This window comes from Centroberyx affinis, unplaced genomic scaffold (genome assembly GCF_046629955.1).
Source record: "Centroberyx affinis isolate AG114_WGS23_722 - 3 ecotype Tasmania unplaced genomic scaffold, CSIRO-AGI_Caff_v1 ptg003015l_1, whole genome shotgun sequence".
Lineage (NCBI taxonomy): Eukaryota > Metazoa > Chordata > Actinopteri > Beryciformes > Berycidae > Centroberyx > Centroberyx affinis.
This window is the reverse complement of record NW_027281113.1, coordinates 621,454-646,764: the sequence shown is the minus strand read 5'-3', so window position 1 is coordinate 646,764 and position 25,311 is coordinate 621,454. Positions and strand designations below refer to the sequence as shown.

Genomic DNA, 25,311 nt, shown 5'->3' with positions numbered 1-25,311 from the left:
TTCCTCCCCCTTCATCACGCTATCCTCCCTCTCCTCCTCCTCATTTCTGTTTATCCCTCCGTCTCCCTCCTTCGCAGTCTCTTTCTGCCCCCCCCCCCCCCCCCCTCTCTCTCTCTCTCTCTCTCTGTTACACTAGCTGGGTTTCCATCCAAGTGTTTTTATGGGAATCAGGTTGTATGGCCATTAGTTGGTGCGTTATGATGCATATATAGCACATATTTCTAGTATAGTATCTATATTCAAGCAAGCAGACGTGGCTCTTATATTATATTTGTCTGTTTTCTCTCTCTGCTGAATCCTATTACTTTGCTGCTGCGATGACCTAACTTCCCCATGGGGATTAATAAAGTGTAATCTTATCTTATCTTATTAGAATATTGCCAAGTGCATTTCTTGCCAAGTGCATTTCTTTGTTTTGGGTCACATAGCATGGAATATGGCCAGCATTAGCTGACACAAGAGAACGTCAACAGCTCGCCTAATACTGATCAAAGACTGACAAACTCAGTCACTCATTTTCTCTGGTGGATGTTTTTTTTGTGTGACAGTTTGATGGAAAGATAGCTTCTGTCACTTGTTCACTCTCTCTTTCTATTCCTCTCTCTCCCTCCCTCTCTCTGATATAGTCCTTCCCTCCCTTTCTCTCACTTTCAGCGTCTCTCTCTCTCTCTATATTTCTCTCTCTCTCCAGGACAGGAAAGCCGGTGAGACTGCAGTCTAGTGCTATTGTCCCGGCAGTATCAAAGCAGTTCTGACTACGTGATCTGAGAGCAACAAGCAGCCAGCCTCTCTGGTGCCTGCTAGATCAGGACACATTGTCTCAAACTGTTGCTATTACAATTGTTTTAATAATGACTGGGGCCTTGTTATAATCATAAAATTAAAATGTAGCATTATTGTTTGGTGTGGTGTGTGTGTACGCGCGCGTGTGTGTGTGTGTGTGTGTGTACATGTGTGTATGTGTGTGTACATGTGTTTTTGGGCTTCACGCCATGATTTAATTCAAATCATTAACGTTTAAAGACGTCAACCAAAAGCTAGCAGCTATTGTTCTGTGTTTGGCACCTCTATGGCTATTGGCTACAAAACCAACCATTAATGTCATGTGTTTTATCATGGAGAACACTCTATCAGATGACGTCAATGTAAAAGATCTGTCAACTTAGCATATTGAATGAAATGATGTGAGAAAAAAGTTCCTCAAAAACTTCAAAAAGAGCTCAACTTTTTCATCTCTACAGCATGTATATTCAATAGTTTTTGTATGTATTTTGTAAGGCAATTGCATGAACTCACAATGCTGGAATTATTTTAATTATTATTATTAAGTCCCTTCACATTGTTCGCCTGCACACCTTCAGCAAGTTTTCATTCCCATATTGAGGTTCAAAGCAGAGTATGACTCTACACAGCAGTTGACAACATTGAGATTAATGGTTCAATCTTCTGACGTTGTTTTCTTAGTCAGGCTGTTTTGATATAGTGATTATTGCGTTGTCAGAAGTTGGCAGGGAGTGTAGACACACAAACTCACGCCCACACATGCACACACATTCAGACATCACACGCACACGATTGCGTGTTAATTTAGGATGACTGAGTTGACTCAAGGACTGCTTATGCTACCTGATCCTCTCTCTCTCTCTCTCTCTCTCTCTCTCTCTCTCTCTCTCTCTCTCTCTCTCTCTCTATCTCTCTCTCTCTGTCACCACTCTCTGTCTTCCCCTGCCTGTCTCTCTCTGTTTGTCTCCCTCTCTCTTCCCTGACCTACTTTGTTGACCGAAAGAAGATGAACAACAAGTGTTTCGGGAACATTATGTCCCGTGTCTCTCCTCCCTCCTCCTCTGCCTCCCTCCCGCCTGCCTCCTACTTTCTCTCCTCTCCCCTCACTCTCTCCCTCTCTCTCTCTCTCTCTCTCTCTCTCTCTCTCTCTCTCTCATCCCCTGCCTCCCTCCTTCCTCCCTGTTCTCTCCTCCTCTCCTCCCTTTCTACCCTTCACCCCAGCCCACTCCTCACCCCATATGTTTACGCCTTCTCTCCTTCCTCTCACTGTTCCCATCAGCGCTCATCCTCTCTCCCCCTCCCACAAAATAAGAAAAACATTTGAAGACAGTAGCACTTGTTTCTCTCTTTTCTACCTCCCACTCTCCCTCTTCCCTGCTATGCTAAAGCCAGTGAGGAACAGGCAGACAGTAGCGTTTGTATGTGATACTGTTGATAAAGCAGGTTTGGACTGGTCTGAGGGCGACTGGTAGAAGCCTGTATTGCATGCCAGGGTGGACACACACACACACACATACGTACACATACACACACACATACACACACATACACACACAAGGGTCCCAGAGCTTGGTAGTCTACTAGACTATACTTAAAAACATCATTGACAGAACATCATTATATGGTCTTTTGTAGTCGTTCCATCTATTGATAGCACGTTCAAAGTATACAAAGATATTTTACAATATTAATATTGATAAAATAATATCCACCCTGCTGTATGATTCCCTTGGTTCTACACAGATAAATAAGACAGTGGCAATACGGTGTGTGTGTGTGTGTGTGTGTGTGTGTGTGTGTGTGTGTGTGTGTGTGTGTGTGTGTGTGTGTGTGCGTGGGCGTGGGCGTGGGCGTGCGTGCACATGTTTGTCCAGGGCTTTGTGTGTGTTTGTATGTTTTGGCGAGATGTGTGCTTGGAACATGCACATAGGCCGAGAGAAGAGGGGATGGATGGAAGGATAGAAGGATGGAGGGCGAGAGACAGAGAGAGAGAGAGTGGATGGAGAGAGAGAGAGAGAGAGAGAGAGAGAGAGAGAGAGAGAGAGAGAGAGAGGGGTTAGCTGTCACAGTGCACAGGGGTTGCCGCGGAGTACGTAATGGAAAAATCACTCAAGATTAAAATGAAACACAGGAAATGCTCTCAATTGGGCCTGATTGCTAGTGTGTCCGTTTGTGTCTGTGTATACTGTGTGTGTGTGTGTGTGTGTGTGTGTGTGTGTGTGTTATGATATACAATAGAGATGTTTGCCAAACTCCAAGCAGAGGTCCTCACAGTGCTGACAGAATAGTTCCTGTTTATTGACAAAAATTTCTTTTGCTTTTCTGAAGAAACATCATATAAAGGAATTTCATTAACTAGGGACTTAACTAAAATTCAATCCCAAGAAAATCTGTGATGCAAAGTGACAAAATTTTCTGCCTTTTTCACGTATAGAGGGATGTTAGAGCTCTCTAATTGAGGAAATTGGTTATATTTCATTCATTTTTTTCATTCATTTTTGCCCCTGGAAACGGGCAAATGATCGGCTGATACCTAGCTTGTAGTATTCAGGATCTGTATTAGCAGTGAGGAATGTACCCCTACCAACCTAATGCACAGACATATGTGATAATACCCTGTATGAACTCATGGTAATGGTGCTTCAGATGAAAACATCCACTGAATGTCTTATGTTAATGTAAATCTTTAAAACATCTACAATTAATTGGCTATTGCCATTGCTGTCATTTTGGTAACACTTTACATGAACTGCAGTTTGTAATTCATAGCATTCATTAGCATTCATAACACTTTAATAAGAAGATTCATGAGTGCGTGGCACATTCATGTATACTGATTCAATTCTTCTGCAATAAGGAAAATAGGAAATAACACAATAAATGAAAAATTATATCTATAATTGTGTCAGTTTCCCAGTGTGCAACATAAATTGTTGGCAGCAGCTTGAGGTTGAAACGCTTCCTGCACACCACAATAAAACATCTTCAAATAAATAAATATCATTCCATTAGTGCTGTTGAACACCTGCAGCCACTTAATATTAAATTTTGTTGCAGCAAAGTGATGTGCAATAAAACGATTAACGTCAGTTGCTATGTAAATTCAATCACAAATGCATTACAAATCATTTGCTATTTTTCATCCTTGCTGCAGGTGTTCAATTCAAAAATAATGTGGTGGAAGTAGCCTGGAGGTGAGAGATGCAAACCGGTAACCAGGAGGCTGCCAGATTAATTTTCCATCTGGGAAAATACAGAACAAGCACCGCTCTCTCCTCCCATAACAGAGACCATCAATGTGCCCTTTAGCAAGGCACATAACCACAAAAGCTTAAGTACAAGATGGTGGTTGTAAAAGTGTGAGAGTTTATGCGGAGTTCTGTTAAATAAAATCCTAAATTTTTCAGCAAACATACTGTAGGTACAAAAATATTGGAAATGTATCCCATGGAAAGATAACTTGCAATGAACTAGAATCAATGACTACGTTTACATGGACTGCAATAATCTGACTATTGACCTTATTCTAAATAAGACAGTATATTGATTAAGGTGTTTACATGAATTGCTTATAGAATATTCCATTCATATTCCCGTTTACATGCTACCGAGCATAGTCCGATTAATGACTGAAGACGCACGCCCACATTACGTCCCTATGTCCTACATCTGAGTTTCCCTCCGGAATTTAACCTGAAACCCTTTCTGTCATGTTGCTACCGTGGTCGGGACAAAATGTTGGGACTTCTGTTTACCAGTGGCCGTCATCTTTTCTTCTGTAAACAAGTTGCGCAACACTCACTGGAAGCTAGAGCATGCGTCGTCAAGCAGTTGGATTGCCGAACGTGTTGCAAAATGCTGTGAAAACCCCGATAGGACGTCATAGTGCGATTAAGGTGTATACATGTCTACAATGCACTTCAATAATGCGACTAAGATCGGAATACTCCACATGTCTTAATTCGACTATCGCTTACTCCGACTATGACCTTATTCAGGTTAAGGTAATCAGAAAATGCTGTTTACATGGCAGTGTCTTATTCAGAGTATTGTCTTAATCGGGTTAATATCGGAATATTGCAGTCCATGTAAAAGTGTTCAATGAATCAATGTCAAAACATTTCATTAGGACCTGACATGTCGACACCACATCACACTTAATCATCAATCCCACATATTCTCCATTTATCTCCATTGAAGTCTCTGGAGTGAAACTTTTGAGGCTAGACCACCAAGAAATACAAAAACTATATCCAAAGCTTTTTGTGAGACCGAATACGACTAAAGCACCAAGACTGCTAATAATTTTCTAATAATCATAATCATTTATATCCAACAATACTTTTCTAACCTCAGCCTGACCCAAACCTGAACCATTAAGTGAAAATTTGGTTTCAGGCAAATTGTCAAGCTCCACTGCAGGTGACTGTCATGTTGTTTTTTTCCTTTAAACTTGAGGCACGTTAACATGCCATGCGTGTTTAACGTTACTCAAGCTCTAGAGACTTGCCTTAACCGGAGCAAGCTGTTCGTGTTTGATCAAGTATTAAACCTGAGCATAAATCTCTTTTTTACTGTTTCCATATAGCTCATAGTCACAGCATCACACGGCATGTTGAAATACAGCGGCTGTTTGCGGGAAGCGGTTACATGCAATATGCTCATCATTACTCACATGAAGGTGGGCTGTATGAGATAGCAAGGGTGGGAACCCATGATACATTTAAGAATAAACACTGTATGAGGGTGTAGATGAAAGAGTGGGGGGTCTCAAAGGGAGAATGAGAAAATGGTAGAGAGACAGAATAAGACACAAAGAGAGACATTGATAGAGAGAGAGAGGGAGGGAGAAAGAGAGAACACATCGGCTATCCAGAGGAACAGTGAAGCAATAAACACCAGTAAACACCGGAATTAAAGCGCCGGAGGAGAGGACAGAAGACGTGACTGCAGGGAGACAGAGAGAGAGGAAGGGTCAAGTGAGACTTGAGCACAGAGAGAGAGAGAGAGAGAGAGAGAGAGAGATGTCTTGAACATTAACATTCTCAGTAGAGGAGCGTAGGGTTAGGGTTAGGGTTAGGGTTGTGTGTGTGTGTGTGTGTGTGTGAGCAGTAGTGTTATTTTCCCTGGCAATCACTATATATTACCTTTAAATCCTCATCCACACCCATTACTTTTATTTCCTGGTAAACAGAGTATCTTTCATGCTGACCTCATGCTGCACTAGTAGGCGTAAATATACATTTCTAACCAATAAAACCCCTCCCATCAATTGCCTTTCTCTTCCTGACAAAATATTTCATTGGTTTAGACACTTGAATGATCCCTCACTGTGTTATGTCCCGGCGCAACATCCTGTTTCAACAAGGAAATACATCAAATCCAGGAAGTAAAGATGCGATTTCATGCAGTCTTTAAACTCAGACAGATTGTGCATTCAATCTCCTGTATAGTCACTATTACTGCCAACGTCTGGTGTTCAATTCCCACTTGCGCCACACACCGCGGAAACAAGAAAAATACATGTATGCAATCATAGCATTGTAAGACATTTTGAATGAAAACATCCATCAAATGTCTGTTACTGTGGCCCAGATCAGCCTGTAAATTGACAATAGGCTCTGTGGTGTTTCCACTGAGGCTGTGTAATACTTCATTTATTCCTGTAGAGTCCCTAATTGAGTTGAGGGGGTTTCACTAAGAGGAAACCCCCTCAATGTCAGAGCATGATGGGACAGAACGAACACACTTTCACCAGCGATTCAGGCCAGCTCTGAAACAGGATTGTTAAGCCGCCTTTTTATTTGGGGCTTGCAAAAACAGAACAGTTGCATAAGCCCTTGACTTCAGACACACACACACACACACACACATACTGTACACACACACACATGCACGTGCTTAATCTCCTCCCTGGCTTGTCAGGGCGGCTGTGTTTTTGAAAACACCTCAGGCTGAATGGCAGAGTAAAGGAGATGTTGACATTTTTGTAGCGATCAACCATCAAGCCCAGAGCGGCTGCGTTCACGGCCGGCCCAGTCATCTCTCAACACCACTGCTCTTATCTCTCTTCGACTGTTCCTCCTCTCTCTCTCTCTCTCTCTCTCTCTCTCTCTCCCACCCTCCCTCCCTTCCCTCAAATCCATTCCTTTCCCCTCTCTATCTCCAGTTCAACTCTCTGGTTTCTCTCTCTTTTTCCAGGTCTACACACCCTCCCCCTCTCCATTGATCTCTCTCATCCTGTATTTTTCTCCGCTCTGGCTTTGGAGACACAACCAAACAACAATGAAGCACACTGCTTTCTGTAAAGACTAAAATATCACTGCTGCAGTGTGAAAACCCCATGACTCACAGTTCTAGTGAATTCTAGGTTTTTTCTTGAAAATGAGGTCCTTTATGAGTAGACCCGTGAAACGGACTGTATCGTTCAAATTGGATCACCAGTTCAAAAGGAAATGTGTGACTTAAAAGTACCAGTTTTTTTCTTAATTCCTTCCTTTCTGTGGACTTTCCCCAAAGAAGGTTCATATGTTTGTATGTGTGTGCATGTTTCCCAAATTCGAATAATCGGACTACTATTTTCTTCAACATGCATAATTAACCAATTTCCCCTTGCTTGTCCACCCATCACCCCCGACATCTTTCCCCTTTCTGCAGAGACCTGAAGCTGGACAACATATTATTGGATGCGGAGGGCCACTGTAAGCTGGCGGACTTTGGCATGTGCAAGGAGGGGATCCTCAACGGAGTCACCACCACCACCTTTTGTGGAACGCCGGACTACATAGCACCTGAGGTAACCTTGAACACACACACACACACACACACACGGGTGTCCACACCTACACATACTGTACATATACACGAGTATGGATTTGTCTTGCGTTAAATGTTCTTTATACTTTAAGGAAAATAGCGTTTCTGCACGTAAACTGACGCTATTTGACGCGTATTTGGGGTTGAATCTCCGCGTAGGTGTTGCGTACCTGCCCAAGAATCACAACTTTGTGTCGAGTCTACGCAGAGTCGCGCACTCTGATTGGTTGATCATAGGGCCATGACAGCATCCAAGTCTTCACACACACATCCCACTCCTTAAGCTGCATTGCTATAGTCGCCTCCATGTTTCTGTTCCTCTCTTCTTCTATGTTTCGTTTTGGTACGATATGATTTTTTTTAAACACTCCCACCCTGTGAACCTGATTTCAACAACATGGTATGCTCTCTCCTTTTTGTGTGTGTGTGTGTGTGTGTGTGTGTGTAGATCCTACAAGAGCTGGACTACGGCCCGTCGGTGGACTGGTGGGCTCTGGGGGTGCTGATGTACGAGATGATGGCCGGGCAGCCGCCATTCGAAGCCGACAATGAAGACGATCTGTTTGAGTCCATCCTCCATGACGACGTCCTCTACCCCGTCTGGCTCAGCAAGGAGGCCGTGTCTATCCTCAAAGCGGTCAGTTAGTGGGAGGGACAGTGTGTGTGTGTGTGTGTGTGTGTGTGTGTGTGTGTGTGTGTGTGTGTGTGTGTTGATGGAGGGGCGACATATTAGTGTCTTCCCATATCTGTGTCTGGTCTGTCTTTTTCTCTGTCTCTGTTTTTGTCTTTCATTCTCTTTTTCTTGGTGTGTTGATCCACATTTCCTGTTCCTTGACTGGAAGAACATCGGCTAATTGGTTCTGTGTAGCTCTATTTGAATCCATGATATTACTGTGTGTGTGTGTGTGTGTGTGTGTGTGTGTGTGCACACGCATGTCCACTTGTCCATCCATTTGTTTGTCCATCCAAGTTTTCCATCACAAGCCTTCCATCAGAAGCGTTTACTTTGGCTGTTGTGCGGCTTGACTGCAAAGCCTTGTGGGAAAGTGTGTGTGTTTGTCTTGGACCAGACTATGTCTTGGACTCTGACCAGTCACTTGACCACAGCTCTCGGCTCTGATTGGCCGTGTCATCCAGCTGAAGGACTTTAAGGTCACATGATAAGCGCTGACCACTCTTTGAACTCAGACTGGCTACTTAGTAGCTCTTGGAGCAACTGTGCTGGTCCAATTTTCAAGTTCAAGATAAATAGATAATACTGGTGATCAGTTTTCATACAGTGGGCCAATTCATCTTCTGATTTATGGTGTACCTTACTAGTACTTTACTAGATTTTTTGAAATTGACAAATAACATAATCAAATTGATAAAAACATCCACGATAAAATAGACAGTAGCAATGCACAATGAAGGAAAATTTACTTTTTCTTCTCTGTCTCTGTCTCCCTTTCTCTCTCTCTCTCTCTCTCTCTCTCTCTCTCTCTCGCTCTCTCTCTCTCTCTCTCTGTCTCTCTCCATCTCTCTCCGTCTCTCTCCGTCTCTCTCTGTCTTCCTCTCTGTTTCTATCTGTCTCTCTCTCTCTCTCTCTCTCTCTCTCTCCCTCCCTCTCCCTCTTTCTTTCACTGCTCAGTTCATGACTAAAAGTCCTAACAAGCGTCTGGGCTGTGTGATGGCCCAGGGATTGGAAGAGGCCATTAAGCTCCATGCGTTCTTTAGAGAGATCGACTGGACTCTGCTGGAGCAGAGGAAGATCAGACCACCGTTCAAACCACGCATCGTGAGTTCACACACACACACACACACACACACACACACACACACACACACACACACACACACACACCCAGATAAGTGTGAAAAATGCATTCTGTTTAAATGGGGCTGAGGCCAAAATGTGAACATTCCTTTTGCATGCTGTTCAACACTGATGCAGCAAGATGGTTGCCAAAAGAATCATACACAAATTTTGTAACATTTTCTTATCTGTTTTTGGTAGAACTATCTCTGACTAAAGAAATTCCAATCTAATCTAATCTAATCTATTAATCTTCATAGAGCTTTGCGTTGCGTTGAGGAATCACAGTCACATCAATCTAACAGCAAATCTGTGAAATTGCTCGCACTAAGGAATGAAATCTTCCAAAACTGATAAACATTTGAGCTAACTTATCTAATACTATTGAATTAAATCTGCTCCTCTTATTTTATATTATAACCTTTATACTTCCAGGGAAAATTGACTGAGCATGCCTGCTGTTTTCCAGTGATGCCCTGCTTCACATTCATACTATGGCTGGGCAAAAATTCAATGTTACGGTCTCATTCACTTTCCCCATCTATATTTCCCCAGCTGGTCCAGGGATTCAAACCACCAACTCTCGACTCGTTAGAAGCCTGCTTCCCTAACCTCTAAGCTGCTGCCGCCCTCTTATCTTTCTTCTTATCTCTCTTTCTCTCAGAAAACCAAAAGGGATGTGAATAACTTTGACCAGGACTTCACGCGCGAGGAGCCTGTCCTGACGCCGGTGGACGACACCATCATCAAGCAGATCAACCAAGATGAGTTCAAAGGTTTCTCCTACTTTGGAGAGTAGACCATGGCCTACACACACCTCTTACACACACGCTAGTATACACACATTGGACTCTACACACACACCTGTGTAAGCATGTACACACATATGCGCGTGTACACTTGCTTATGTTCATACACACACACACACACACACACACGTACACACACACACACACACACAAATAAACTTGCAAGCTCAAAGACACAGTATTCAATGAAACAGTGATCACTAAGAAACTAGGCCTCTGGAAGGAGTGCTGCGGAACTTAGACAAGACCCCTCCAGGAATTATACTAGACCATCTGTATCCCTCGTCATCGTTCCAGTGCTCTCGTCTTGTTTGTCCATTTGTGCATGTCCCATCAAACTGTATGCTCAAGCATCAAGGAAGTGCAGGTCAAGTACTGTAAGAAACGCCCCGGTTCCCCTTTACGTGTCGTCAGAGGTCCGGTGGATCGGTCCAGACCCATTTCTGTTCCAGTCAGAGCAGCGGACCAAACCAAACTGAGCGTTCGGAGGGGTGGATTGTTTTTCGTGTTACATCACCACCACCAGCCCGACCACTGGACTATGGATTGAAAAGAGAATATTTTGTTTTCAACTTGTCTGTGTATTGAAGAAATTAGGCGGGTAAGGTCATGGGCTGTGTGTGTGTGTGTGTGTGTGTGTGCGTGTGTGTGTGTGTGTGTGTGTGAGAGAGAGTGTGTGTGTGTGTGTGTGTGTGTGTGTACAAGCGTGCATGTATGCATGGGTGTACATGCCTCTAGCAAGAGTAAAACTGTCATTTCTGTACATGTGCTGTATCCTGTATGTCATTTTATGTGTTTAAGAATGTTTTTCTTCCCTAACCGTATATATGTGAATGCAAAAATTTTCATTGAACCAATGATTGTATTCAAAGAATGAATAAGGTCTTGAGAAACGTATTTCATGCAGTATTGATAGAAGTGTAAAAAGGAGATAGAGATGTTAAAGATGCAAAAAGCGAGAAATCAAAGGTTTTTACTGTTGAAATCAACATGAAATTAGAATATGAGTCTGAATTGGTATCAGTGCTTTAGTCCAAACTAAAGAGGCAACACTGTCAACTTATGGTTGACTTCAGAAGAGACACCATGGCATTTTGAATTTTCATTAGTTTAGTTTTCTTTCACCAACACTTGTCTTATTATTAAATAAAGTTTCACAATTTGCCCTTCTCCTCTCTTAATAATAGCTTGTTTGTAGGATATTGTTACCATTCTTCATTAAAACCAAAAGGTACCATTAGCTGCCAGCTAACACACTAGCAGTACCCATTGGTATTTAATGAGGGATGCTGACAATGCTAACAAGCTGTTTTTCAGATAAGTTGATACTTGACATTGTGACAAGTGTCTGGTGAAGACAAGTAACAGGCTAAAATCCAAAATGTCAAAGTATTTCTTTAAATAGTTGACTCACAAAGTTCAACTCAATTCCTGAAATAAAATCTTCCTGGGTCAGCTCCTTAAATCCTTGTCCATGACCACTTGATCATGAAATGCCTTGTGTGTGTAACTGTGTGATCAGTTACTGTACTGGACCTGCGGTCACTAAGGCCTCGGGCCTGTTCATGAAATCCAAATCCACGTGATTCCAAATGAATGTCATGGATTTTAGCAGAGGTGAATGTGTTAGTACACGTGAACGAATGTGCGTTAAACTGAATGTATTTGTTCTGCGGTGTGTTTGTATGCGTGTGGCATTGGCAGCGGGGTCCAGAAGAAGTGCCCTCTCTCGATATTTTACGATGTTTTATTTTTATTTAAATGTACGTATTTTCTGTTGTTGTCATCTTGTTTTTACTGGATGGTCTTGTTGCTGACGTGTTTGAAATCTGTTTGATTTCCCGCTATGCAGCAAGACTCGCGCGCACGTGGGGTCGAAAGAGTGACCGAGGTGACCGTGTATCTGACCCGCCCACTCCTCCCTGTACAGCCCACACCTTGTATATAAATTAATTAATAAGCTCATCTAGCAAACAATCCTCAGAGAAAACTCCAGAGGCGTTACCCCGTGTTGCATGGTCAGGCGTATGATATTATAGTGTATTGAATAGAATCTAAAAATCTTCAAGAAAAGTCCATGTGCAATACTCTGTGTTTGTAAGACTGTTTCTTTTTTTTTTTTTTGTCACACATTTTTTTTTCCACCAAAGCCTGTTCTGCTGCTTGATTGTTTTTTATGTGCGTGTCTTTCTTTCTTTTTCTTTCTTTCTTTCTTTCTTTCTTTCTTTCTTTCCACCATTGGTTTTCAGCTGTTTGTGCTTCCTTCAAACCTCACGCACGCACACACACACACACACACACACACAGAGGTACAAGGTGATGCTGCTGGAACTATACAGTACATTTTATTTCTGGGCTGTAAGGGCTCATGGAAGAGAGAATTATCCCACACACAGAGATTTCCTCTGCACCTGTTTAGTCAATATTTCAGTCAGTTAAATTGCCTCAAGACCATTTATGCACAAATATATTTTTGCATACCCAATTTAATTAGTGCATTACTTAACTGTAGGGATGTGAGGTAGGAGCCTCAACAAATAAATAGGTGCAGAGGCAATGTATTTGTGTGGAATAGTGCTTTCTTCTATGAATGTAGGACTTGGGGATGCATGTTTTCCCAGCTCCACAAACAAAAAAAGTGATGTGTGCGTGTGTTATCTACATTTATATCTGTAGCAGGCGAGTTACCATGTAGCCTGGCAGGCCATGCAAATAGGACAATAGCAAAGGCTGAGACAAAGGTAGCACTGTACGTGTACTGACAGTAGTAGAAGACATAGCAACCGCAGTAGTATTAGTAATGGTAGTAGAAGTAGTAATAATAGAAGTTGTAGTAGAGTTCAGATTCTGTAGCTGTAGTGGTAGGAAAAACAATTTATCGCTTGACACATACCCACCCTCCACCCCCCATACATACACACACACACACACACACACACACACACACACACACACACACACACACCTGTGTCAGTGAATCATCCAGTACAGTTAGTATGCATAGCAGTGCAAATGTAATACTGTTTAGGAGAGTATTACTGGCAACCAATTTCTACCAACTCCAATTTTCTTTTTCAGGTTTTATCTTTATTTCCTGGTGTCCATGATTTTATTTTTCTGTTCTTTTATGATCTCTTCCCTCCTCTTCTCTTCTCTTCTCTTCTCTTCTCGTCTCTCTTCTTCCCTCCTCTTCTCTTCTCTTCTCTTCTCTTCTCTCCCCACTCACTGTTTTGAATGTGTCTCCTGATGCATCTTAGTTTAGTTTCAATCTGAAATGTCAGACCCTCAGTCCCACTACGACCCAAAATGGATGTTCTCTCCCAGAGGTCCTCAACGCTAAATGCCAAATGCTAACTCCAAATTTTCCACTCACAATCCCTTTACTTTGACTATCTTCATGTTTGTGAGAGGAAAAAAGGAAGAATACTCCAAGTAGGAAGCTCCTTTTGATTGGTTGTCAGTGTCAATGAAGCGAGTTGAACTGAATTTGTATATTACACGCAATGGCATGAGGTTGATTTCAAACAACGGAAACGTTAATAGTATTATGTTTTTACGTACAGTATCAAACATAGCACCTTCCTCGGGTCATATGCAGTATGTTACTGTATGTACATGGTATTGTTTTTGCAGTCCCTGTATTTGTGAAGCTTTGTCTGTACATTTCGTCACCTGCCCTGTGTTTATTTTATTTTTTTCCTTTATGAATTCCTTTTATGCCCTTCGTTTGTGTTATGTTGATGTAATCATTTTTTGCGCTGCGTGCCAAATGTACTGTATTCTAAAAGGATGTGAAGGTGTATTTTGATTTTTGGAAACCAATTAAATATCATGATGTCAAAAACAAATGTCTGTTTTGTATATTTCTATTTAGCGTTTTACATCTGAATCTGCTATTTATCCTCCTGACTTTTGGGGCCCAAGCTCTTTAAAGTATATCTAGGATTAAAAGGAACTGTAAGTCAGAAATTGGGGCAGACCACAGGTTGGGTTCCTGGCTAATAATGAAAGTATTTTGCCCACCAATTCTGCTGAAGTGTCCTTGAGCAAGGCATTAAACCCTGCAGCTCCTGTAGCTGACCCTGCACTCTGACCTCTCTCAAGAAATACACATGTAAGGGTGTATGTGTGTGTAGGTCAAGCAGGAGTATGCGTATAAATTGGCCACTAACGTAATATTTTCCATCCAAATTGTTCATGCTCTAAAAGTTTGACGAGTTGACAAGGAAAGCCAGTGTTTTTTGCCAAATTTACTTATCGTCCTTGTGAAAAATGTGCTGGAACCTGCTCTTCTAAAAATGATTGCAGGTGTGAAACTAAACCCTGGTGTGGAATTTCACTGAAGCTGTCGCACATCTTTAGGCCTTGGTGGGCAAAACGGTAACTTTTATGAGGGTGCACTCACTTGTAGTTTTTCTCTCTAATATATCAGGTAACATTTTTTTTATTTTACCTCAGCATGAATATAGATTATAGCCTTTAAATGTTTACGTTGTAAGGCAGATTAGTCAGTTGAACCCAACAATGTAGCAGCTGTAAAGCTAAATGGTAAAAGTAATCTTAAATCAAATGCGGTCAAGCCTGGCAAATTTATGTAGGAGATTGGTAAAATTTACACGAAATATGATACAAACATAACATACTGTGTTGAACTACTTGTGTCTATGCTCTCCTCACTCTCCTCACTAAACCGACTGACCAGCTGGCCATTTTCCCTAAAACTTGGTGTATTCCTTTAAGACAGTGATTCTCAACCTTTTTCATATCAAGGACCCCTACACATTAGAGCCACGGACCCCCATTTGATAAGATTTTGTCGCTCAGACCTAAATCTGAGAATATTTTTATTGTTAGATATGATTTTGTCCATAACTCCATGACTATCTGTATTGTAGGTAGAGAGATAACAGTGAAACTGTAAATGTCTTGTAAATGAAATAATGGTGAAGTTTAGCAATTAACCAATTTGCTCAGGACCCCTCTCAAGAACCACTGCTTTACAGTAAGACATGATGAGCCTAAGTAATATCTCTCTTGGCCTTGCACTATCTTTACTTTAAAGCCTAATCCCAGCAGAAAAGGGCATGGCTTATAATACAACATGCAATATGTTGCATTATGAATGTGATAGGACTGTTATATGTTGAATTATGTATTGACTGACAAACATATACAAACACAAATGCATGTTTACTCTTAATTGTGCAACTTAAAGTGATTTTTAGTTCTGCTGATTTGATAAAGAATCATATAGGACTATTTTCCCCCTATAATACCATACATATGATTCTAAATAAACTTGATACTCCACCCGCTAATATCAAGCCAGCTACCAGAAATGTAGGGCACATCTTTCATGCAGACCTTTTATCTTTTGATGTTCAGGTAAAGAGAGTTGTGTCTAGACTGCTGCCACTAACTTTTATTTCTGCCTCGACCAAAAGTCTCTCCAACATCTCTAGCTTATACAGAAAGCAGCAGCTCGGATTTTAACTGATGTTAACAGAAGCAATCGCATCCCATCAATTCTGGCATCACTTAACTGTTTAACTGTTAGTTTCAGAAGTTCAGATCTGGGCAGGAGTCTTCTGGTCATTCCTAAATCTAGACTTCAGACCAAAGGAAACTGGGTCTTTGTGGTCAGGGATCCTAGAGCCTATCTCAGTATACACTGGGCGGAAAGCAGGGAAACACCCTGCAAAGGTCACCAGACCATCACAGGGCTTGTTTTTCCCCTTAAAAAATATGTTTCCCTTGGCGGTGTGTCTTTGTGTTGATTTCACGCCAGGGAAGAAAATAACAAAATCATTTCAGTGTTTGTGTCTTTTCCTATTACTGGCTTTTGAAAAGAGTCAGACAACATTTTAAAAAAGCATTTCACCAGATTCAGACTCAGGATGAAAGTAGCCCACCGAACACAACCTGCCTAGTTGGCTCATAATGAATGCAGCTCACACTTGTTCGTGATCTTATCTCAAACCGCAAGTTTTCAGGCTATACATTTAGTGAGTGCATGTCTCCCACGGGACGATCACAGCAAGGCACACCACCGTTTGAATTGCCGTTGCGTATGAAATGTGCTATATAAATAAGCTTACCTTGCCTTGCCTTGCCTTACCACCGGGGCAAACACTTTTTTAGTGGAAATTTTGGCACAACACTGGGAATCAAACCAGGGTCGTTCCTCCTGCTGGCGCTGAGCCACTGCGCCACCCTCAAGTCTATTAATATCTTTATTAGACTCACAAGTCAGACTTATACATTGCAGTGTATACATTTTTTTTTAAGTAGAATTAAGGAATAGGTCTCTTTTTGTGGTAGCATATCAAGAAGCAATATGTATGTATAAGTAATATATAAAAAATGTAAGAAATAGGCTTATATAGTAGGCTATGGTTTGCTGTTGGAACCTGACTGGGAAGCTATAGAAGTCAGTAATAGAGGAAAAATAATAATCATAATAAACAGGAATATATACAGGCCTAGAGAGTATTGCATCTTGTTCCAGGGTATAAATAGGTATAAATATGTAACTAGAGGCCTGCAGCCAGAACAGAGTTGAGTGTATAAGAACTGACTATGACAGTAGACATATAATAGAATATTATTAATGCGTCACTCCCCATGACCATCAAATAAATAAACTTGATTCAATCCAAGGCATGGGGGCCGCTCGGTTATGAGTTATGAGACACAATCAGAGGTGGAAAGTAACAAGTACATTTACTCAAGTGCACTTAAGTACAATTTAGAGGTACTGGAGTATTTCCATTTTGTGAGACTTCCAGTACAGTTCAGAGGGAAATATTGTACTTTTTACTCCACTACATTTATCTGACAGCTGTAGTTACTAGTTACTTTGCAGAATTAAGTTTTTCAAGGAAAACATATAAGCTTGTAAAATTAAAGTTTAAACTCCCCAGCAGTAGCCCACATGGAGTAGTTAGACTTAGCACCACCTGAACAACATTAAAATACTTCCTACAGTTGAATGCATCAGTAATTTAACTCTCTGAAAAGGACCATTCTTCAGTTAAAGTAGCCTATTTTTACTTTTGATACCTAAGTACATTTTACTGCCAATACTTATATAGTCTACTTTTACTGAAGTAAAATTTTGAATCCAGGACTTTTACTTTTACTGGAGTATTTTTCCACTATGGTATTCTTCCTGCTCAAGTAAACGATTTGACTAGTTTATCCACCATTGGACACATACACTGTTGAAAACGGTAAAACTAAGCAAAAGGAAACATTAGTAGTAGAAGTAGTGGTAGTTGTAATAGTAGTAGTATTACAACACAAACGATCTGCCCCGGCCCATCCAGCACTACAGACATTAGCCTACATGGGACAGGGAGAGCACCATCAGCCTAGAGGAGGGAGGGCTGAGGGGGAGGGGAGGGGTAGGGGGGTTGGGTGTACAGGTGGGTGGGTTGACCGACAGTCGGTGCAGCGGGTGGGGGGGGGGGGCGGGTCTGCTGGAGGCGGTGCCCGGCGGCGCTTTGCACCAATCAGCGTGGCGGGATTGAACAGCGGCTGTCAGCGGGCCAGCTGAGCGCCGCGCAGAGGAGGACGGAGCGCGAGGGGGCTTTGGGAGTTTCAGACCAGCCAGCGAGGAAACTTTTGACAAGCGGCTTTTACCGACAGTTCGCAACGTTGAAACAGACTGTGGACTTATCTCCGGGTGAACTGGGTGAAAGGCTATACAATCCTCGGCAGTGCTCTGAGACTGTATAGCCCCGATCCCCTCCAGTGTTTTAGCCCAAACCTGCCCGGTAATATGGACTGAACTGGTGGAATAGGTTTAATGACATAATCTGAGTGGCTTGTTTTGACCGCAAAAAAAACAAGAGTGCGCGCCTCACTGCACTGTCTGCATCTGCATGTAGGCTATTTCCCTTTCTGTTGAAACTCCTGTCTGAAGTTGGACTTAGACTTTCGGGAATTACGCCATTGTCAAGTGGGTTATTTTGCATAACAGAGAACATGACGGCCGATAAGGAGAAAAAGAGGTAAGTCAGACTTTTCTCTCTCTCTGGTAAATGTACAGTAGGCTATGCGTTAGGCTACTTAATACGGTCAGGGAGGCTCAAGGGCTTATGTGAAGTTTATGTAACCCAGTTTTAGGCGCTTGTATTTGTTTATTTAGGGTATGAATCGCCTGACAGTTTGGCTGCTGAGACAGTGGGAAACCTGTTGCTGCAGCGCACCGCAGCGCTGGGACTTGACCGGTAGAGAGTGGCTGGTATGACAAGTTGCAGTCACAGCTAACGGTTTTATATGGAATTTATTAGGAAAACAATGACCGTGTTAATGTGTTTATAATGAAAAAAGTAAAATGGTTTAGAGACCTGGACCGTAGAAATTGGGTGTTGGTTGATAATCAATTAAGTAAAGCAATCTATAGGTATAATTGATAGAATATATGTCTCCAACGTAGGTAAAGGTTTCACTTTGTTATAATCATGATGCAATGAACATATTCTTTTTTACATTTAACCTGTTTGAACACACTCCCCAACAGAAGTTGGATACAACTTTAATAGGCCTGTAAAACCAGTTGCTCAATAGTTGCAACGGTGGTAGTGAAACCGCAGCCTACATGGACAAAACCCAGACAAGTAGTACAAACAGTATAAGGGATTTATAAGTCATTATAAAATCTATAAAGGCAGGTGGTATTAGAAACCATAACATAATCAAGAATAATTTCTGATCACTGTTTTATTTTTCATTTTATTTTTCATATGTCATTATTCCTTGAAATATCAATGAAAGGTTTAAATGCTAAGAAAGCTCTCACTGGAAAATATATCCTTCCCTGCTAAGTAGCCCATAAGAAATCACATTCGTTTTTGCAGTTAAACTATACAGTATGTGCAGTGCATAGCTTAGTAACATACAGTAATATAGCCTATTATAGTTTTTTTATGGAAGCTGCTGTTTCTTTAGATGAAGCTGTGATGTTGTGGTTTAGTGTCCAACAAACTTCCACAGAGCCACAGAAGACATTTTCCCTGGAGAGAGGAGAGGATGCTGAATAGACAAACTACTGCAAACTAGACTCAGATTTAACACAAAAAAGCAGCAGGCCTGCCTCTCTCAAAACCACTAACTCTACACAGAGTTTTGACCAGATCAGAGCAAGTTCTCCAGATTAAGATTTCTTTAGAGAGGGGACAGATATGGTATTCAAGACCTTTCTGATCTTTTTTTTATGAAGAGAAGAGATAAGAAGTATTTAAAACCTGGTATTGCGACATTGTAAACTTGCTACCTGCTCGGCACAATAAGCGATGACTCATGTAGACAGAAAATAACTTGGTCAGGAAGTTTCTAGGCTTGTGGGTATCTTATACGCAAAATTGCCACAAGACTGATTTCCTATGGAGCAGATTAGAGTCGTCTAATCATGACCATGAGCTCTACCAGACTGCTGAATCAGATTTAAAAAATCAGTGATATATTTGGTGATTTAAGTTCATGTGCTCATGTAAGTTTTGTTTGCTTTAATCAGCCTAAGAACACAAGGCTATAATGCAAATCAAATAATGTACTAAAAACCTGCTTGTCAGACACAGATGAACATTACATGGAGGGTATTTTGTATTCACACACCTGCTATTTTGTACTATTCCCCATGGAAATTAAATGTAATTACAGATGACCCATTTATAGCATCTAAAGAGGTTGATACAAATTTGCCTCAAGGCACTTAATCATCTAGCCCTTATTCTACTAAGCTTGATTTATTTATTTGTATGTATTTAAAGTGTATATTTATATTTATATTTTTGAACAAATACTTCGATATACAGCCATTATCCAAAGTATTCATACCATGTGCCTTAGCAGGAGTCTCCCTGAATTGTGTGCTTCTGTTTTTTCCCCCTGTGGTGTGGGATAGGGATAATTGTTCACCAGTCGTGTTGAAGTCACGAGCTCATCTCCCCTAATAACTTATTTACCGGTTCCAATTTGTCCCATTCATGTCACTAATACACGGCTTAATCACACGTGCCAGAGGGAGAAAGAATTAACCTCTCACCTCTCTTAAAACTCTCTCTTTAATTTGTTCTTTCTTTCTGTGGTCTGCCTTTTTTTCTTGCAATAGGATGATCGATTTGTGTCCAACATTGATTGTGTGGTCTGCTTGTGTTCGAGTGGTATGTGTCAGTGTGTGTAATGCGGGTGTGTGTGTGTGTGTCTATGAGGTGATGAAAAAGTCACTGTGAACACTTGAGTGATTCACTCAAGTGGGACAGCTAATTAAGAGATGTAGAAACTGGGAGAAGAGAACTAGAGAGCGAGAGGAAAGTGATCTCTGCTGTCATAGTTTTTTTTTTTTTCAACTTTCACACCGCCGAGGAAGAAAAGCGATTGGAATCAGCAGGGACTTTGGGAGTTGACCTCGCCCCCTGACGCCTTCTTGTCTATCCAGTCCACCCTTACACACACTATCAGATCAGGCCCTAAACATAAACAGAGCAGGTATTAAGAAAGAGTTGCAGAAACACTGGAGTCTCTGTCATCAGGGGGGGAATAAAGAGCGAGAGACAGAGAGAGAAAGAGAGAGTCACAGAGAGAGAGAGAGAGAGAGAGAGAGAGAGAAAACGGTAGGGATAAAGGGAGGGAGAGCGAGAAAATGATACGGTGAGAATGACAGAGAGATTAAGAAAGCGAGAGGAGGAGGAGGAGGAGAAGAAGAGAATTTCCTCTGGCCGCGAAACAGAGTGGTTCCCATTTGCTTCCACTGGAGAGCTATCGGCCATTTTAGGGAAGGAGACCTGCAAGTGCCTCTGTCAGGGTGCAGATGAAAAGCCTCTCTGTGTGTGTGTGTGTGTGTGTGTATGTGTATGTGTGTATGTGTGTGTGTGTGTGTGTGTGTGTGAGTGCACTATTTTTGTCTCCTCATTGGTGTGTTTGTATTTTCCTCTGTGTGTGTGTGTGTGTGTGTGTGTGTGTGTGTGTGTGTGTGTGTGTGTGTGTGTCTTTCTGCATTCCACACTCGTATATTGTCACTGCTTCTGCCTGGAAGTCCTAATTGCTCTGATAAGTCGTGTGATTCATGGCTGCTGCCCTGGCTCGCACTGCTGTGTTTATTATAGAGGCAATATTTAAGAATGGTTTCATGGAACCGTGCGTTGTTACGAGAGGATCCACTCACTGGAAAGTTTTATGTGTTTGTCTACTTAGTGGAAGTGTCTTGTGCTTAATGTTTATATGTTCCTGTCTTATTGGGATGAGGAGTCATTCCTTACCGAAAAGGAAAATGTTGAGTTCCTTATTAAATCAATCGGGAATGAAAATTTGCTCCTTGACAAGACAGGTCAAAGTGAGTAGTATGCGCTGAAAATCAAATGCATCAAAATCAGACCAGGCTTCACTAGAAAAGACACTACACATACAGTATACTCAAAATACAAGCGCTCAAAAATAGAACGATGAATGTTTTATCCCCTCAAAAATGCTTCCGCTGTAACTGATTTGCATGGAAAAGCCAACAGTTAAGCACTTGACTCTTTCACAAAAAATGAAATCCTATCTCCATCTGGAATCTGATGTGGAAACAACCTACAGCCTAAAAAGTATTTTGTGCCAATATTCAATATGTTTCAATTTGACAATTTTCATGCCAGTAGATAAAAAAAAAGTATTCACTGTTTCCTCCAGCATTTTATTCTTGGCAGGGCAGAAAAAGCATCTGAATCATGTTTGGACCATGAGACGCTAAAACGATCCATTGAACCCCAGGATGATGATGACATATTGACGCATACTTGTGTGGAATCCAATCAAAATAATGTATTACAATCAATTCTGGTTAAGGGCTTCCCATAGACAACCAGTGTTGTATTGATTACTGTAATTATGCAATAAATATGGAATCAAGCAGCCTGCATCAAATCTATCATATCCGAGTTGAATGACACTAATTGGATGATATCCGATTTTTAAGTAAGAATCGATATCGGCCTGATATATTGGTCTAATTGGTAGAAAGATGTTATTGGTTAACATATTGGTAGTAACATATTAGCAGTGCTTCTGATGTTGTATGTGCTCATTCTTTTCCAATATTGACTATATTTATCTTCCCCACCCCGAGCCTATACTGCTACCAGAAATAATTTAAGAACCTGCAGGGTAACGCAGGAACCCTGTTTACCGCTTTCAGCTTCTGATTCCAGTGGAAACATTGTCACAAAGGTCACAGTCCTGGCAGTTGTCACATAGATATGTTACATGACAGTGAAAGCATGGATCCAGTTGGATAGTGTTTCAACGAGTTAGTCTCGAAAAGAGGAATGTCTTCTTTTCTCTCTCTCCGTAATCCTGCTAGTTTATCATCATCATCATCACAGTCTTCATCACACATAATTAATATAATCTTCCATGCACCACCACCATCATCATCATCACCATTCTCACTGGGATCATCATCATCGTAATCATCTTTTCCTTCACCACCATCATCATCATTTTCAACTTAAAGCAGTAAAAAAACAAAAATACTGTCTGGTTTTAAATGACCTGTAAACACTCTTTTCGCTGCTTTATTGCTGTTGTTGTTTTATTTCTTTGCTGTTGTGTCACTGCTTATTATGGGGTGTCTTACTTTTGTGGCGTGCTCTGTTCTCAAAACTCATCTGACAGGAGAACGGAGGGAGTGGGAGGGCGAGAGAGAATAAGTGACTGAAAAACGAGAGAGAAAGAGAGAGCTGGAGAGAGAGAGAGAGAGAGAGAGAGAGAGAGAGAGTTGTCTGACGAGGCTTTGGGTTCAAGGCACAGAGAGAGAGAGGGAGATAGAGAACAAGAGGATGAGTTCATGTAAGAATTAACCGGACAGAGAAATGGAGATAAACACAAATCCGTAAAAGAATGCAAAGAAAGACAAGTTGACAAAAAAAAGAAAGAGCCAGCTCCGGCCCTGTGTCGCGCTCGGCCTGTCAACTCAGCGATTCACACCACAGCGGCCTTCTGCTGCTAGCCGGGGCCTGCTTGGCACCGTGCCGTCATGCCTCTTTTGTGTGCTAACCCCTGCCAACCCGGCCTCCAAACACTACCCAAACATCACCCCACTTATAGCGCCCTTTCAACCTGCCCTCTGAAGGACAGAGGAATGCAAGGAGAGAAAGAGAGAGAGAGAGAGAGAGAGAGAGAGGCGGGGGGAGAGAGAGACTAGTCCCCAAATGCCTACCAGTACAGCTGTGGCTGGATTTTTAGTTTCTTTTTATAGACAGATAAAACTCTGATTTGTGGTTTTTATGATGAGTATTCTATACTGTTGCTGACTTTCACCTGCAACCAAAAATAGGAGGAAGAAGTCAAGACAGTGGGGGTGTGAGAGTTCATCATCCTCCTATGATTCAAGGTGATAGAGTAGATTTTATTTGGAATGCTATTAGTCCTATTCTAGTATTCTCCATTTATTTAGAAGGAGGCAAGTTAGAGGACTGTGGGGCTACACTGATGTGCCACAGCATAGAATTGGAAGGTAAAGATATACTATCAAACAATTCAATATGTGATATTCGGTTAATGACACAATATTATACAGTGGTTTCAGCCAAGCAATCTGATTTTTCAGTATGTATTCCAACAGCTATTTCCCATAAAGCATGGCTAGTTATGCTGTATTGGTTGCTAAACGCTTGTGGTTATGTAGCTTTGTGATTTTTCTTTTATACTACTTCAGAAAACGAAAATTCAGACAGTACACACCTGTTGTATAAAAACAACCGAATATCTTCAAAGTACCTTTGAAGATATTCTCTATTGATTATGGGCACTTCAGTGCTGTTCAGTCACCACCATACCCATAAGTTGAAAGAAACATGCACAAAGAATGAAACAAAGTCTCCCTTGGCAGAACATGGCTTGGTTATACGTTTTGTTGTAAATTAGAGTGATAAAATAGATAAGAAAAGAGAGAGTCTTGTTACTTGACGAAACGGTGACGATGATTTGTGAACTTTGTGACCCAGTTAACTCAATATAACTAAATAGTTAAAATCAATAAAGGATCATAGGTTCCACCTGCATTCACCTGCTCAGGAGAAAGTAGGTGGTGCTGTTTGTTATGTAATGCTATGGCTATAACTTTTATAAAAGTATGAAATACATTTTTCAGCCCCAGAATGCATTTTGTTTTGTTTTGATATCATAGTATGTATTGTCTGATATGAAATGCCCTTTCAATCATTTTTGGGAGAAAAAATTTACTTGATATGCTGTTGATTTTGAAAATACTGCTTATCTTATCCTCAATAATATTACTGGTTTATAAACAAATATCTTAGAATAGCTAATAGGTTCAATAATATCTCATTGTCAGCTTGATTTTCTTGACAGTAATCATTTCAGTAATCAAGGGTTGGATAGGTATCACATTTCCCAAATCATTTTCCCTTATCACTGTGTAAAAAAAAAAAGCTCTTGTATTGTTGGTATTAGGGTGTAGAGTACCACTTCACCACTGCCAGTAATGAGTCCCAGGGCTAAACTTTATGTATGATTGACCGATACAATCTATTACTTTACTGAACAACATAGACTTACACCATTAGTTCAGGCTCATTGTGCACAAAATGAGATATAATCCATTAGAGAAAGAGGCAGAAAATCAAGTCTGTTTTGATTTCTGGTAAGTTACAAGTGGCTCTCAGTACCAGATTCAAGCACTGGAGAAAATTTTCAGTACCACTTTAGCTATTTTAGCTATATACTTGGTTACACACACACACACACACACACACACACACACACACACACACGCACACACTTTATACACTTAGCAACATAATAAGCCACTTCAGTGTGTTTCTAGTCTTGGAACGGGTTGCTCTGTGGTTAAGAAACTGCTTTTGTGCTACAACACTCCACTGTTTGTCTTTGGGTTTAAAGCCCTTAAGCAGAGTTTATTGTGAGTAGTCGAGAGAGAGAGATAGAGAGAGAGAGAGAGAGAGAGAGTCATTAACTAGAGAGAGAGACAGAATAGAGGGAGACTGAGAGACAGACAAAGTAGGACAAAAAAGATAAAAGGGCATAGAGCGAGTGAAGAGAGTGGCTGGAGAGAGAGAGAGAGAGAGAGAGTGTTATCAA

At 41.2% G+C, this 25,311-nt stretch overlaps 2 protein-coding genes across 6 annotated transcripts in view; both read left to right on the top strand.

Moving 5' to 3' along the window:
- Window positions 1-14,017, top strand: part of LOC139659073 (protein kinase C epsilon type) — an 82,881-nt gene extending 68,864 nt beyond the window's left edge. For all 5 annotated transcript variants that reach the window (XM_071537290.1, XM_071537289.1, XM_071537288.1 and 2 more), the window contains 4 exons: window positions 7,441-7,579; window positions 8,048-8,236; window positions 9,230-9,376; window positions 10,059-14,017. In XM_071537290.1, the coding sequence (XP_071393391.1) occupies window positions 7,441-7,579; window positions 8,048-8,236; window positions 9,230-9,376; window positions 10,059-10,193 (610 nt within the window). In that variant the 3' untranslated portion in view covers window positions 10,194-14,017. The remainder of the gene's footprint in view (window positions 1-7,440; window positions 7,580-8,047; window positions 8,237-9,229; window positions 9,377-10,058) is intronic.
- A 3,776-nt stretch (window positions 14,018-17,793) lies between these two features.
- epas1b (endothelial PAS domain protein 1b) overlaps window positions 17,794-25,311 on the top strand; it is a 55,699-nt gene continuing 48,181 nt past the window's right edge. Inside the window, exon 1 of the mRNA XM_071537287.1 lies at window positions 17,794-18,218. Within this exon, the coding sequence (XP_071393388.1) occupies window positions 18,193-18,218 (26 nt within the window). The 5' untranslated portion in view covers window positions 17,794-18,192. The remainder of the gene's footprint in view (window positions 18,219-25,311) is intronic.